At 41.0% G+C, this 14,727-nt stretch overlaps 1 protein-coding gene across 3 annotated transcripts in view; it reads left to right on the top strand.

Annotated features, from left to right (window-relative positions):
* Positions 1–14,232, top strand: part of tmem65 (transmembrane protein 65) — a 38,475-nt gene extending 24,243 nt beyond the window's left edge. For all 3 annotated transcript variants that reach the window (XM_084079607.1, XM_084079609.1, XM_084079608.1), the window contains 5 exons: positions 1,117–1,184; positions 3,275–3,329; positions 9,081–9,123; positions 9,795–9,900; positions 10,064–14,232. In XM_084079607.1, the coding sequence (XP_083935733.1) occupies positions 1,117–1,184; positions 3,275–3,329; positions 9,081–9,123; positions 9,795–9,900; positions 10,064–10,180 (389 nt within the window). In that variant the 3' untranslated portion in view covers positions 10,181–14,232. The remainder of the gene's footprint in view (positions 1–1,116; positions 1,185–3,274; positions 3,330–9,080; positions 9,124–9,794; positions 9,901–10,063) is intronic.
* The last annotated feature ends 495 nt before the right edge of the window (positions 14,233–14,727 follow it).

Raw genomic sequence — 14,727 nt, forward strand, 5'->3', positions numbered from 1 at the left:
TGTCATGTTTTGCAAGCTACCACCACCCACAAACTATAACACTGTGACAGCTTATTTTTAAGATGAGTCGAGTGAGGAGAGCTTAGTTAAGCAGTGTGAGTGAGGCAGGCCTCCCCCATGTTGGCAAACTGTGTGTGTGTGTGTGTGTGTGTGGCCTGTGTGTTACTGTCGAGGAAGATAAATGCTGGTTGTTGTCTTGACTTTTAGGCAGAGACCATAACAGTTATAGGCTGTTATAGATGCGGCAAATGAGTATTGAAACAGTTTCCAATATTCAGAATCAATATTTATATCCCCCCCAAGTGTCTTATCATATAACACACACTTTCTGTTGGTCTATTCACCAAATCCATTTAATTTTCTATAATGGCCTTCGTCCTTTGTCCCAAACTGTGTACACTGTACATTTCCTTCTACATGATTAGTCATGTTGGAATGTACAGTACATGCCTATAGGTGACGACTGTACATACAGGTTTTTGAAGAACGTAAACCTATTCAATTGTTTTCACACAGACTGAATAACAGAAAACGCTGCAGCTGTGTTTATCCTTGCTGTTTCAACAGCTCTCTCACTAATTCAAAATACCCGTGTGTGTGTGTGTGTGTGTGTGTGTGTGTGTGTGTGTGTGTGTGTGTGTGTGTGTGTGTGTGTGTGTGTGTGTGTGTGTGTGTGTGTGTGTGTGTGTGTGTGTGTGTGTGTGTGTGTGTGTGTGTGTGTGTGTGTGTGTGTGTGTGTGTGTGTGCATGCGTTGCGCACTAGTACTAATTTATCCATTTATCCATCTGTCTTTATCCAAAGACAGATGTTATCAAATGTAGCTCAAATATCATTAACAACACGAGTCACATACCTGACAGAATCGCGGGCTGATTTGTTTATTTTTGGAACACAGGTCTTATATGACTCGACCTAAGATTTCCCTGTGGGATTTTGAATAGAAAAAATACAGATAATGAAGGACTTGGCAGATCTTGTCTAATCAGACAAAGATCTGCTGCGCGGCTGAGACTGCATGTTGCACAGAACAGTAATTGCCATGTGATTTATGTATCTTTTACCAAGTTTCCATGATGGTTAATTCATTATTTGCGTTTCTTTTTTCTCCCCCCCAGTGCTGATCCACAATTGCCTCCCATTCATTGGATTTGGTTTCCTTGACAACGCCATCATGATAGCAGCAGTAAGTGGTAGGCCATTTTGGTTTGATCAGCGATATTCCTGGCTGCTGCTGTTTCATGTCTCCATACGGCAGCAGATGGTCTTAAACCACATACCGTCAGCCATTGATTGGCAGAGAGTCTGTTTGTTTTGGCTGCAACTTTGTCTCCTTTAGTTTGATCTAAGTTCTGGCAGTGCAAAAAAAGTTCTGGCAGTGCCAAAAATGTCTTGCTGTGCAAAAAAGGTTCTTATTTGGAATTGTGATTGAAAAAGCATACCTTTCTTTGTTTTTCCCCGCACTAAGCCGCCTTGCATGTGCATTTTGAAGTAAATTTAGATTCAGGTTTTTCTTTTACTTTCACATTTTGTTTAGGCAGTTTGTTTTCTTTACTGTTATGGTCCCCCACTGCTGAATCACTGTAGAGGAAAGCCCATTAAAATTCCAGCTTGTTGTTGCCAGGGTCATTACAGCATCTCCTGGCATCTCCTCCTGCTGGTGTCAGCCACAAGGTTTCCAAAGCATTAAGTGTCCTCATCAATATGACATCAAGGGCTGGACAAAGTACTCAACCCCAGTACTTGAGTCAAAGTATAGATACTCCTGGTCAAATAGTACTGGAGTACCTGCTTTTACACAACAACGTGTTGTGAACTTGTAGATCTGCTATTTTCATTACATTTGAAATAGGGGTTGGTTAGTTAATAATGTACTTTTTCCCTTCCTAGAAATGTAGTGGAGTCAAAAGTACAATAGTCAAAAGGACAGTCTTTGAAAGTCTTTGTAATGGAGTGAAAGTGTCCAAAAATAGTATCCAAAAATACATAAACTAAGCCAAATATAGTTGAATGTGAACTGTGGCTGGTAGGTTTTCTGCGAGACACTTTATCATATAACATACTAGCTTGTTTCTATTAAAAATCAGTCACTGTGGCCGTGGTTTTCTCCTCTGAGAATCCTGTTCGGATGATGAAACGGTGAATGCAGCAAGTGCATTTCAGGCTGCACCAGCCCATGTAGTAATAATAATAATAATAATGAATTGCATTTTTATGGCGCTTTTCTAAGTACTCAAACTTACTCAAAGCGCTCTTACAATGGTTCATTCATTCATTCATTCAGGGAGGGGACATTGGGAGGTGGAGCGGCGAACATTCGACGCCAGCGTCCCCACTTTTCCCACATTCACACACCAATAGTGGCAAGCTAGCGCCGACCGAATCATTGGAGGCAGTGTAGGGTTCAGTGTCTTGCCCAAGGACACTTCGACATGTGGACAGGAGGAGGAGCCGGGATTCGAACCTCCGACCCACGGATCATTGGCCGACCTGCTCTACCTCCTGAGCCACAGCCGCCCCGGTAGCGCTTTATTAACAAAGCGTTTCCTACTGTGTGACCCATTTCAGAGGAAACCAAGCCTTAAAGTAGGGCTGCACAGTTACGGTACTACCCTGGATGAATAAAGGTTAAATAAAAAGTAATTGAAAAGCATGATTTTGATGTATCACAGTTATGTAATCGTGAAGCTTGGCAATTAATTCAGTCTTAAATTTGGTCAGCTGTTGCGCCTTGCTCACCCTTACGCAAGGGTTACGCCAGAACATTGTACAACCTCATCTCCCCAGCCATCAGGCCCACAGAGTAACATAAAGTCACCATTACATAATGATTTGACCACACACATGGCACTGAAGAGCACAATAAGCAACAAAGGCATTAAGAAACTAATTATTTTACACCAAAATGCATTATTATTATCAATACTTGTGATTAGTACTGATTATGACGATATTAAGCCAAATTCTAAGCATTAGCATTTTAGCCATAAACATGCAGCCTTAATAGTCCTGTCTCATTTTGTGTCTGTTTTACATAATGTAAACTAGTACTATACTAGTACTAGTACTACTATTTACACCATGTAAATCTATTTATAGTTGCATAACATATTCACACATAGGCTCATTCATGTTGATAGAATTTGCAATGCATCCATGTAATTATGTCTGGTGTATTTTATATTGGTAGCTTAAAGGGTTCTTGTTCTTTATGTGATATCAGTTAGTTTGGTTCAAGATACTAAATATACTCTTTAATTTCCCCCTGTTTCCTAGGGAACCCAGATTGAGCTGTCGATAGGAGTCACTCTGGGAATCTCCACCATGGCTGGTAAGTTACAGAAATAGATGAGATGATAGATAAGTGTTAAACTAGAAGATAAACATTTACAGACTTAACCACCTATTTTATACTTTGTCGTATGATGGTGTTGTGTGAAAATAGCTAAAACAGGCGATTTAATCTATTTTCTTTTTTAGCTATTTCCAGAGGCGTGTAATTGTGTGCTTAATGTCCTCAAAGTCACGCATCTTAGAACTGAGCAGATTGGACCTTCCGTTCCAGAGATAATGGCCAAAACATCTTGAAACTGGCCACTTTCGCCGGCTTTCGATCGCCGACTTCCGATCGCCGACTTCCGATTACCGTTGTCGCCCGTTTTTCTTTAATAATTTTGGCAGAAAGGGGACGCCACTGGCTATTTCCTCTTGGAATCTGTCTCTGAAACCTGGACACCGTACAGACGGCACATTAGCTCACCGGAGGCATTTCACATCGGCCTGTGCACGACTCTGGCACACAGGCAGCTCCGCTGGCATTGGACATGAGATCCACACGCTTGCACTCTACAACCAATTACAATCTGGCCACAGGCCGTCCGGACAAGCGTCGGGGAGCTCCTTAAGCGCAACATGACGCCTTCAGACCTGGACAGGATGTTCTTCCTGCGTCTCATGTACCTCTCACCTGGAGGAACACATATCCCCTGAGACCTGTAGAGAGGCACACGTAATGGCAATGCAACACACACCTGTAGGGGCAGATTGCTATGAAACTTAATGCGCCCAACAAGGATGAACCCTACTGATTTTGGCAACTCGATGGCCTTTCCTGTAGCGCCACCCTTGGGCCACACAGTTATATCAAAAACTAATGGCCAGATTCTCCCGAATGCATTCATGCTCCCTGGAGAAAGAGGCATGGAATCTTGGGGCTGCTAGCGGGGCTTTTAGACTCTTGGTTTTGTTTCTTTACTGAGACCATAGGAAAGCTGAGGGAATGAAAATAATTGAGGCATGGGAAAGTCCTGCTAGTATTCCGTCATAGAGAAAAGAGTAGAACCTAACACATGACAAAATCCATACGGTGTGTAGACTTTTATTGGATGTTTCCATTCTCTGTGGGACTTTGTCACATTATCTAATGATCAAATAAAAAGATACTCAACATGCAGTATTCATTTATTATGAAAATAAGATTCAGCCCTGCCACAACAGAACTAACTGCATTAAACATGAGCTAGCGAAACAAATTGGCAATGGACTTCCTAGTTAACACAAAAGCAAACGGTTCCCTATTTTCATTAGCTGAAACATTCATCTGTCAGTGTGATTGAAGGCTTAAATTATGCAATACCCTGTAGAGGGCATAAGGGCCTGGGTTTTACAGCCAGCTTTCAGTGTAACATATTCCCCAAGAGTCATTTTCGCTGTCTGTACTTCATTAGTCATTTGAATCCTGCCTTGGACTGAATCCACCAGACGACATGCTTAATTTTCAGGATAAATGAACTGGCATGAACCAGAATATTTTTGGGTTTTGAATATGAGCAGAGCAAACCAAACTGGTTCTCTTTTTCTTTTCTTTTCTTTTCAATTGTCCCTTGAGCAACCATTTTTCTTCTGTCATTCTGTAGACAGTTGTTGATTGCAGCAATCACAACCTACCATCATCATCATCATCATTGTACCGGCTGCTTGGAGTGTGGATGCAAGCACCAAATGTGTAGTTTGAGTCTATGCTCAGTGGTCTGAGCCTCTGTCTCGCCGCATGGTTAGGTTTTATTCTGTTACCATGGATACAGCTTTTTTGGGTTAGAAGATTGCGTAGAATGTCTAAGCACTGGGGCATAGGTTTATTTTAGAATATTGCGTAGAATGGCTAAGCACAGGGGCATAGGTTTATTTTAGAAGATTGCGTAGAGTGGCTAAGCACTGGGGCATAGGCTATAATATAAACACATATCCCTACATTCAATCTCAGTGTAAATGTTGGTCCCCGTAGTGTGTTCTAGATCAGTGGTTCGTAATTGGTTTCAAAGCGAGACACAATTTAGTTACGTACGTACTTCAGTTGGCTGGCTGTATTCTCCCAGCCTTGGTATTTCAATGTACTTTTCAAGTTTTAGTAAGACTGGGCAAAATGACTTCAAATCAATATCACGATTATTTTAAACTTTTGCTTTGATTACAATTAATGAACAATAAAAAAAAGCAGATCTAGTCGTGATGTGACATATGTGAGTTTGTAGATTGGCTATTTTTGTACGCCACCATTTTACAACAAAGTATAAACAAAGTATAATACAGGGTTATGTGGTGAATCAAACTAATCAATTTATACGATTGGGAAAATTATCTTGTTTCGTGTTGATTCGTTGATACAATTTTTTCCTTTCTTCAATTATTTAAAATAAAATCCTGCTTCTCGATTATTCAATTAACCTACATGAGAAAGATTAAGTCTGTTATAGGTTCTAAATTCTAGGTTTCGATATATTTTCAGTTAATTGCACAGCCCTGCTGTCTTGGCACTGAAGCACTAACCTTTGCTAGTATGTGTGGGTGAAGTGAAGCTTTTTCAGACAGTTAACCTCAGCTAAATGTAAAAAACAAAATCTAATATCCTTCAAGAGACATACAGAACCTCCTCATACTGAAACACACAATCCTAATTCCCATTTCAGTCTTCTCTGCCGTGAAACGAAATGAAAACCATAACTTTATTACTGTGGCAGGCTTCTGCGCTTGAAAGTGTCAATAAGAAAGACAGCCACAAGTCAGAATCATTTAACTCATCTAGTAAGAGAAAGTATGATAAGAATCTGCCTGGGAATACATTACAACCACGCTCCACTGACTGTTGCATTCCTCTAGATGAGCTGAATGTGGGCTGAATGCCTAAAATATGAATGAGATAGTCGTCATGAGTTTATCGTACATACTGTACCCGCTACACTGCACGGGCAAAGGGAGGCTGTGGTTTCTCCAACTACAAACTTATGCAGCAGAACTCTGGTGAATGGCAATGATCATTCAAATCCTGCTCGGTAAATAAAAGACTAGTCACCTGTGACATGTGAAAAATGTGTCAAGTCTTCTGTGGGTGTCTTCATTGTCATGCAAATCTTTTCACGCACATAAAAAGCGTTCCTCCGTAGGGAAAGAGAGCTGTACTGTATGAAGTGTCTCTCTGATGTGGCTGATGTGGAGCGAGGCAGCCATGTGATGTGATGGCTTGCTGTCTATCGCTTGAAATATGGCAGAATGCACAGGGATCAAGGCCACAGGCTCTGGGGCCCCGGTAACTCAATGCGTTTCATTCACCTTGTTCTCACAGTCACGCCAGGCCCATGTTTCTTTTTTTGAGTTCTGAATACATGAAATGTACCTTTTATTCTGCAGGTGTCCAGTATTGATGCTATTCAGTTCATTCTTTTGCATAAAATAACACAGTGTTAGGTCTTATATAAACTGGCTGATTTGTTTTCAGATTTATTTAATTTTAAATGTTTAATTCAACGAGCTTTGACAGACAGACACACACACAGAGTTACAGTATTTACATTTTTAAATGTTGATTGTAACCGGTAATAATATGCATTTTAGTAAGTGAAGTATTGAGTGTTCCCTCAGCGTCGGCACCGTAATGCTAGAGGGTGTTGATAAAGACTCATTGGTACTAGGGAGTCTTCCATGGCATGACTGAAAAGGGAAACATTGGGGATTGTGAGTTTTAGCTTTAGGTTGCCATGGGAATTTCTGACAGAGATGAGCTTTCATGTGTCTGTGATATTGATGTCTCCCACTAAAGCAGTGGTTCTCAACCTGGGGGTCGCGACCCCCAGGGGGGTCGCCAAATAATTTGGGGGGGTCGCCAGATTTTTTAGTGAATGTGAAAAAAAAAAGATTTTTTTTTTTTTTTTTTTTTTTACAAAATATTTTTTTATGTTATTATTAATTCATGTTTTATCAGTTAATTTACTCAATTTACCCACTTTTTGCAAAAAAAAATGTTTTGATAATAAACAATTATCAAATAACCTATTATAATTAAATAACCTAACCCTAACCCCGAAATAAAGTAACCAAAAACCGTGAAAAAACAAACCCAATCCGCCCAGAACCGCAATTTTTCTTCGCGCGCGTGCACGCGGGGGGTCGCGGGAAATAATATCATTATTTTGGGGGTCGCGGCCTGAAAAGGTTGAGAACCCCTGCACTAAAGTACCTGGAGGGGATGAGCAGCAGCAGCAGCACCTGTTTAGCATCCTCATGATTTTAATGAGCACCCTCGACTGCTATTGCTTTATTTACATTAAAAAGAAAAAGATCAAAAAATATATCCTGTGGATCTCGGGATCCACATAGGAACAGTGTGGATCTGACTTAATGTGGCTAGACTGACGTCACAGGCTGGTCATTTTCTATGACATCTGAGGTTTCGGACTCAAAGCCTCTTTGACTTCCTTTTATCAACTTACATTTTAATATTTCAAATAATATAAAACGTGGGAAAGATTTGTTGAGGTACTTCTGTGACCTACTGGCAGCATGCTCAAAAGATGTATTGCAGTGATCGGTCCAGCGATTTACGAGATTAGATCCATAAACACAGGCAGACCCTCTACTAGACAGCTCGCTCCCTACAGAGACGGCCCATAAAAAAATCCCCAAGGAGAATGGGAAACACATTACTCTTTCTATCTTTTTTATGACGTGGCTCTGCATGAGTCTAGCCGTATATAAGAGGGTCAGTCTGTCTGTGTGTGAGTCCGCCAGAGCTAATCGTGCAAACAGTCATATTTCTCATGCACTGCCAGCAGGCCACAGAAGTAACCCCACTATTTGTTCCCACGTTTTATAGGTTTAGAAATATTTAACTTTCATTTGATGAAGGAACTAAGCTGAAAGTGAACCTGAATGTCATACGTCATAGACAACCGATGTCATGCTGTAGATGACTAGTACAACGTGATCTGAGATCCACATTGGAGCCACGATCCCTTTTGGATTCGGAGTTCCACATATTACTTTTTTTCTTTATTTGTATTTATTGTATTTTTTACTTGGACAGTGTAGGACAAGTACAGGAAGCAATTAAGGCTCTGGTGGAATGCCATCCCATGCTAGCCTCTGTATGTATTGTGTGGTACCAGCCGCAAGTGTCCAACTACTACACCATTCACAGGCTCAAACTTTCTTTGTGTCTGACATCTGAGGAGAAGTGAATTGAGTGTACTGTATGTGAGTGCACTTATAGCCCAAAGCCCAAATTGTTCTAAATGGCTGCTGAGTTTTGGATGGAATATAAAGGCTTCAGGCTGACAATAGTCCTCCTTTATGGAAAGAAAGGCAGTGTCACAAGCTGCTCTTTGATCATAATAACAATGTATTGGAAAAAGTTGTTCTCTCTCTCCTCTTGTGTCCTTCTCTCTCACAGACTCATTTCCATGTAACGTTTTCAATCCTTGCCTTCTGCCTTTCATCATTTCTCCCTCTCTCCTTAAATCCACACCCCCTCCTCTATGGCTGTCTTGCAAACATAGCCCATCTACAAGAAAACAACACCTTGCGGTGCAATGCGCTGTGAGCTTGTAGATGGGCTATTTTTGTTATTTTTGGAAATCAATTGTTTTACTGAAATAAATCCATTTATAATGGATTCAATCAATACATTTGATAAACTCTTGCACCCCTACCCTCCTCCTAGTGTATCTCTCGTACTCTCACCAATCCTTTCCCTCCTTTTGCCATCTCTCTCGCTCGCCATCACTCACTCTCTGTTTCTCTACCCTTACAGCTGCGGCTCTAGGGAACCTGGTTTCAGACTTGGCAGGCCTTGGGTAAGCATCAGATTAAAATAATTTGAATATTATTTCTCATGCTTTTAAAGGCAGAAAGAAATGCAAGGGGCAGAAGAGGCGCAACCTCCCTAGCTTGGCCGGGCGAACTCTGTCACTGCACTTGCCGAATACTACATGTTGGTCAGGTGTCTGTTCAGCTGGGGGTATGGGTAGCGTGTTCCTCCACAAGCATTAGAAGAAGAAGCGGCTGGCAACGGCGGAAACACATTGTTGTCTTCACCAAACAGTGTGGATTAGCAGTGAGAGGACCTGTACGCAAGGAGGGGAATTGGCTCTTTTGTTTTAATTGGCGCAATCAATGTAACACAGTCCCCAACCCAGAGTTGAACCTAGGACAGAGCGAATATGTATATGCTTTATGGTCAACCCATTTTTGAGTGAAAAGATTAAACTTGTCGGTTGAATCTTCAAAATGTTTATCCACTTTTATACCGCATTGAAGTCGTTTTGGGTTGTTGGCACTACCAGGTGGATCATACAGTATCTGCCATCTCTAAACTGTCCGTCTTCTCTCGTGTGTGTGTGTGTGTGTGTGTGTGTGTGTGTGTGTGTGTGTGTGTGTGTGTGTGTGTGTGTGTGTGTGTGTGTGTGTGTGTGTGTGTGTGTGTGTGTGTGTGTGTGTGTGTGTGTGTGTGTGTGTGTGAGAATAGTCTTGCAGGTTACGTGGAAGCTCTGGTATCCAGACTAGGGATGCAGGGTGAGGAATTATCCCCCCAACAGGCTGACATGTGGCAAACCAGGCTGAGCTCCCACATGGTGAGAGCATTCAACACCTTTAAAAAAAAAGAGAGATTTGGTGTAGAGGGGAAAAACAAAGAGGGAACCAAGTATAGACCCCTGGGGGACCCCGCTCTACAAAGTACAAAGGGTTTAAGTGGTTAATATTACCTAATAAAGTGTTGTGTTTGTTCCCTTGCAGGGTAAAGCAATAGGAGTGACTATTGGCTGTATTCTGGGGATGTTCCCTTTGCTGTTGATGAGTGACGACGAAGACGACAAGCGAACGGAGCCCACTGCTGCTACGTCAAACTCCTAACAAGCTATCATACTCAAAACCCCTCTAACCCTTAAACAGTCTGACACAGCTCTACACTCCTTACCCGCCACTACCATTACAACTTAAAGTCATACTGTGTAACATTCATTTCAGCAGTCTTCTTTTTTGGGCGACACCTACCGGCTACCGGTAGCTCTGTGGCATTACAGCGTTTGTCTATACTGAAGGAAGTATAGAGGAATTTATGCTGAGGGGTCCTAGCCCTTGACGATATTTTGTAATGCAATAACACATCGTCAGAAACAGTATTTGTTAATGTTGAATTACGTAAATAAGTACATTTACGGTATATTTACGGTTAACCCATACACTCAATTAAAAAATATATTTAATCGTCTTTTTTAATAACCACATCTATGTCGAATGTGGTTATTGTGGAAAATATACAAGTCAAAGATTATATCAAAAAAGAACTTGCTTAATTGAAAAAGTTACATATTATGACTTTATAGCTTAAAGAAAGCTTTAAAGCTTAAAAAAACAATTACCAAACACTCCCAAAACAACCGACAGTGTGAGGAAGATCCTGCAGGTAAAAGACTGAATCAGGTTTTGACTGTATGCATGCTATCGGCTGCTCTGACAGGTAACATCTATCATTTGAATGTCAGAATATTCGATTCTATTATAAAAACACGGTCGGCTGTTAGGACAATGCGGTGCCAGACTCATTTCCTGCTGAATTTGTCTGACTTGTCACGGCAGCTGCAAGCACTATTTCTCATGTAAACTCAGTTAAGCATGCATTTTATTTTATATTTTTATTTTAAATGCTGGTTTACTCTGGAATGACAAGCCTCTGGAAATGTCAGGACACCCTGCAATCTAAAGCAGTACCTTATGTTGAACGTCAGTTGCGTAAGGTTCCCTTTTTACATGGATTTGTAGGCTGCCCTACAAATCCAGAGAGCATGAACTCTTTAAATCACTCACAGCAAACTACAGAGAGATCAAAAGCCTAGTTATGGCCTGTTACCTTTTTTAAGCACATGAAAGCAGTTTCTGCTGTTTGCCTCATTAGCCCAGAATCTTTCCTTCCGGAAAAAATGGAGCAGTTGAATACTAATGGATAATTTATGTATCGTCGCATGACAGTGTGGCGTCGGAAATTGCCGATCTACAAGCTCAAAACATGTCGCATTGTGAGCTTGTAGGTCTGCTATGTTTGGCGCACTACACCGTTGTGCGACGGCGCATAAATTAGACTTAATTCCGAGTCTTACTTGCACAGAAGTGCATAAAAGATAAACTAATTTGTTTATGTAGGTAATTAAAAACCATGGGGAGGCCAAATTACTCAAAGATTTGACATATTCCTTTAATTTCCTTTTTCTCGTATTTGCGCTTTACAGGCCAATCAAGATTAGTTCATCCAGAAAGCACAGATTTTACTGCTACAGTAACCCTGCATTGTTTCCATCTGAACTGAGGCTCTTATCTCATGTGAATTAGCAGTTAGACTTGATTTATACTTAGTTACATGCAGGTGTTGCACACTAAAGATGACCGATCTACAAGCTCAAAAGAGTTGTGAGCTTGTAGATCGGGTGTTTTTGGTACGTGACAACGCCAACACACAACTTAGTATAAATCAGGCATTAGGGTGTCGTTGGCTGTCATCTTTACTCAATAACATTTTTGACAGCCCACCAGTACACACATGGCTGCTGTTTGATCCGTTGTGGAGATCAAACCGCGGCCCCTTTGGTTACAGTACGGCCTCTCGAACCACTGGTCGAACCCGCCGGCATCATGTAACGTCTTAAACAACAAGAAAAGGAACAAAGTGTCAGGCTGCTACCTCGATAGCAATATTTATATCGTTTTGTGTGCATGAAGAGTTGTGGTAGCTATCAGTAGGACTTTCAAATGTATACCTCTAAAGCTGTTTATATGTTAACAAGTCTTGCTAAGTTTTCTATGTGTTGAGTTGAATAAAGAAGGATGCATTTGGCCTCACTACCCAAGAATGGAATATATTTTTGCACACCTGAATCATCTTAACAGGTTAAACAGGTTAGGGCAAAAAAGAACGGTCCCACCATGCACTGTCTGCACTTGTACTAGAGGCAGCATTAATAGGAGTAACATTTGAGTCGCAAGACATCATTAGGTAAGAATTCTTTCAAAAAATACCTAAGAAATGTGGTGAGTGTTGCCCATGTTTGGCTCTACAGTATATGCTTGCTTCTCTCTCATTGACTGACTCTTATCTGAATTCGGCTGAAGCAGTGATGCCGATCTTCAAGCGTACAATGTTCTGAGCTTGGAGACCGGGCATCTTCTCCCCACGACACACACCGTCATAACATGAAGTATAAGTTAGGGCTCAAGTGATAAAATAAATACAGTTTGACCGGCACACTTTAGAAGCTGGTTAACAGACCTTAAAATACAAGCAATATAGTGCCTTGCTTAGTCCTGATCTTGAAGTACAGTACAGGCATTTAGCTGATGCTCTCATCCAAAGTTGGTCACAGTGAGCAAGCACAGTGTCATTTGTATGCTGGGCACTTTGACAGAACGAAGACATTGGCTTTTGGTGGAGGACGGTATCGAACCAGTGACTTTTCAGTGATGGGGAAAGTCACTAAAAGGTCCACAAGCCACGTCTATTCCACCTTGCTTTTGTCTGTTCTCATTTGTTACATCATTTGCAAATTATGTTTAATGATTATCTCACCCCAGAAGTTTAGGGCTAAGCCAAGGAGTTGATTAAACCGTCTGATTAAACCGCCCAAGCGGGAAATTGTTGATTACATTTCCAAGTAAATGATTCAATCAGGGGAAAGGTGCTTTAAAACATTCTGAGGCAAATCTGCGAAGTACAACAGATATTTGCACCTATTTTTGCTGCATTTCGGTCTCCCTCGACTTCAGATCTGTCTTGAGCATTTCAAACGATTCTTAACCATATTAAGATCAGCTATTTTCAGTACAGATTTTGTGTAGAAGGGGGGAGAAGCGGACCAAGTATTGGAGCCCTGGGGGAACCCTGGTCGACTAAGTATAGGGTTTTAAGTGATTAAACCAAGTCATACAAGAACTTCATTATGTGTGTACATTTGTTTGAATATTATCAGAGGTAATATAATGGGTCTGTGTCTGTCTGGGGCTAATCTCGCCAACCACTGGACACCAAATTTCTTGTGCACTCACCCTGCCAGTAGGCCAATGAAATAGCTCCGTTCCTTTTTTTCCCCCCACTCGTTTTATATTTTCAGAAATATCTTATTTTAATTATATTGAAAGTCACTTGGGGGTTGGGTGCATAGGCGGATTAGGAAGAAACGGGCCCCTGGGCCGAGACACGCAAAAGGCCCCCCCGCCCCCTTCCGTGGGTGCGCGCGCGTGCATGCACCCACCCCCGCGCGCGCGCGAAATTTTTGCGGTTAAATCTCGGTTAATAATGGAAATTAATAGGGTTTTTTTTCGGTTAAAAACGTCTGTGCACGGCGGCAGATAGGCTAATATAATGCATGTTTTACCTATAACTTAAATACAAAGAAATTGTTCGGTTATATTGCGGTTAATAAGGGAAATTATTAGGGTTTATTTATGTTAAAATTGTTAAAAAAATATGTTAACATTTTTTTTTATTAAAAAAAAAAAAAGGCTCAAGCTCAGGGGCCCCTGGGTGGGCCTGCCACCTTGCCTCAATTTAGAGTATGTCATACATCATAGACACCTGACATCACAGAACTGGCCACATGAAGTCCGAGATCTACAAACAAGGGAGTCACGCCATTAATAGACCCTATCTTTGTTTGTTTTATTAATAGACCCTATCTTTGTTTGTTTTATTTAGAAGTTTTTGCTGCTGATATTTTTCGGTGCTGTCAAAATGTTGATGTATGAATGAAGTGATATAATTCTACAAGTTTAACCCCACATTATATATATTTTTGGTGCCATCTGGTGGACTGTACAGAACAAGCTACAATGTCGATGTCTGCAAACTATTTGTCAAATTGATTCATTGTATATTGTATTTCATAATGCTCTATATTAAAGAGTTTGTTTGAAAAGTGTCTTGTGTTACAGAATTCATTATAAGGCTATATTGTGTGTGTGTGTGTATATATATATGTATATATGTGTGTGTGTGTGTGTGTGTGTGTGTGTGTGTGTGTGTGTGTGTGTGTGTGTGTGTGTGTGTGTGTGTCTCATAGTGTGGCACAAATGTGCCCATAATATCATGTTTTTGATTGAGAAGTCCAAAGTTGACACACTAGGCTTTAAGAGCAGGTGGTGGGTTAGAAGATTAATTTATATTAATAAATATCCTCTCCAAGGATGTGAATTGTGAGTTCAAACCCCACTCTCACCTGTCTTATCTTCTACAGTAAATAAAAGGTTTGGAAGTCAGAAATAACACATTTCTACAAGGTTAAGTATTTCCTTCTCACTTGCACACTGCACCTTCCATGCTTCTGTGGCATGAGAACTGTGTCTGGTTTGTAAGCATAAGGCTTGGGGTTCAAGACCTCCATTTGACACTTCCATGTGCTCCATACTAAACCTAA

Source organism: Gymnoscopelus microlampas, assembly GCF_963454915.1.
Source record: "Gymnoscopelus microlampas genome assembly, chromosome: 15".
Taxonomy (NCBI): domain Eukaryota; kingdom Metazoa; phylum Chordata; class Actinopteri; order Myctophiformes; family Myctophidae; genus Gymnoscopelus; species Gymnoscopelus microlampas.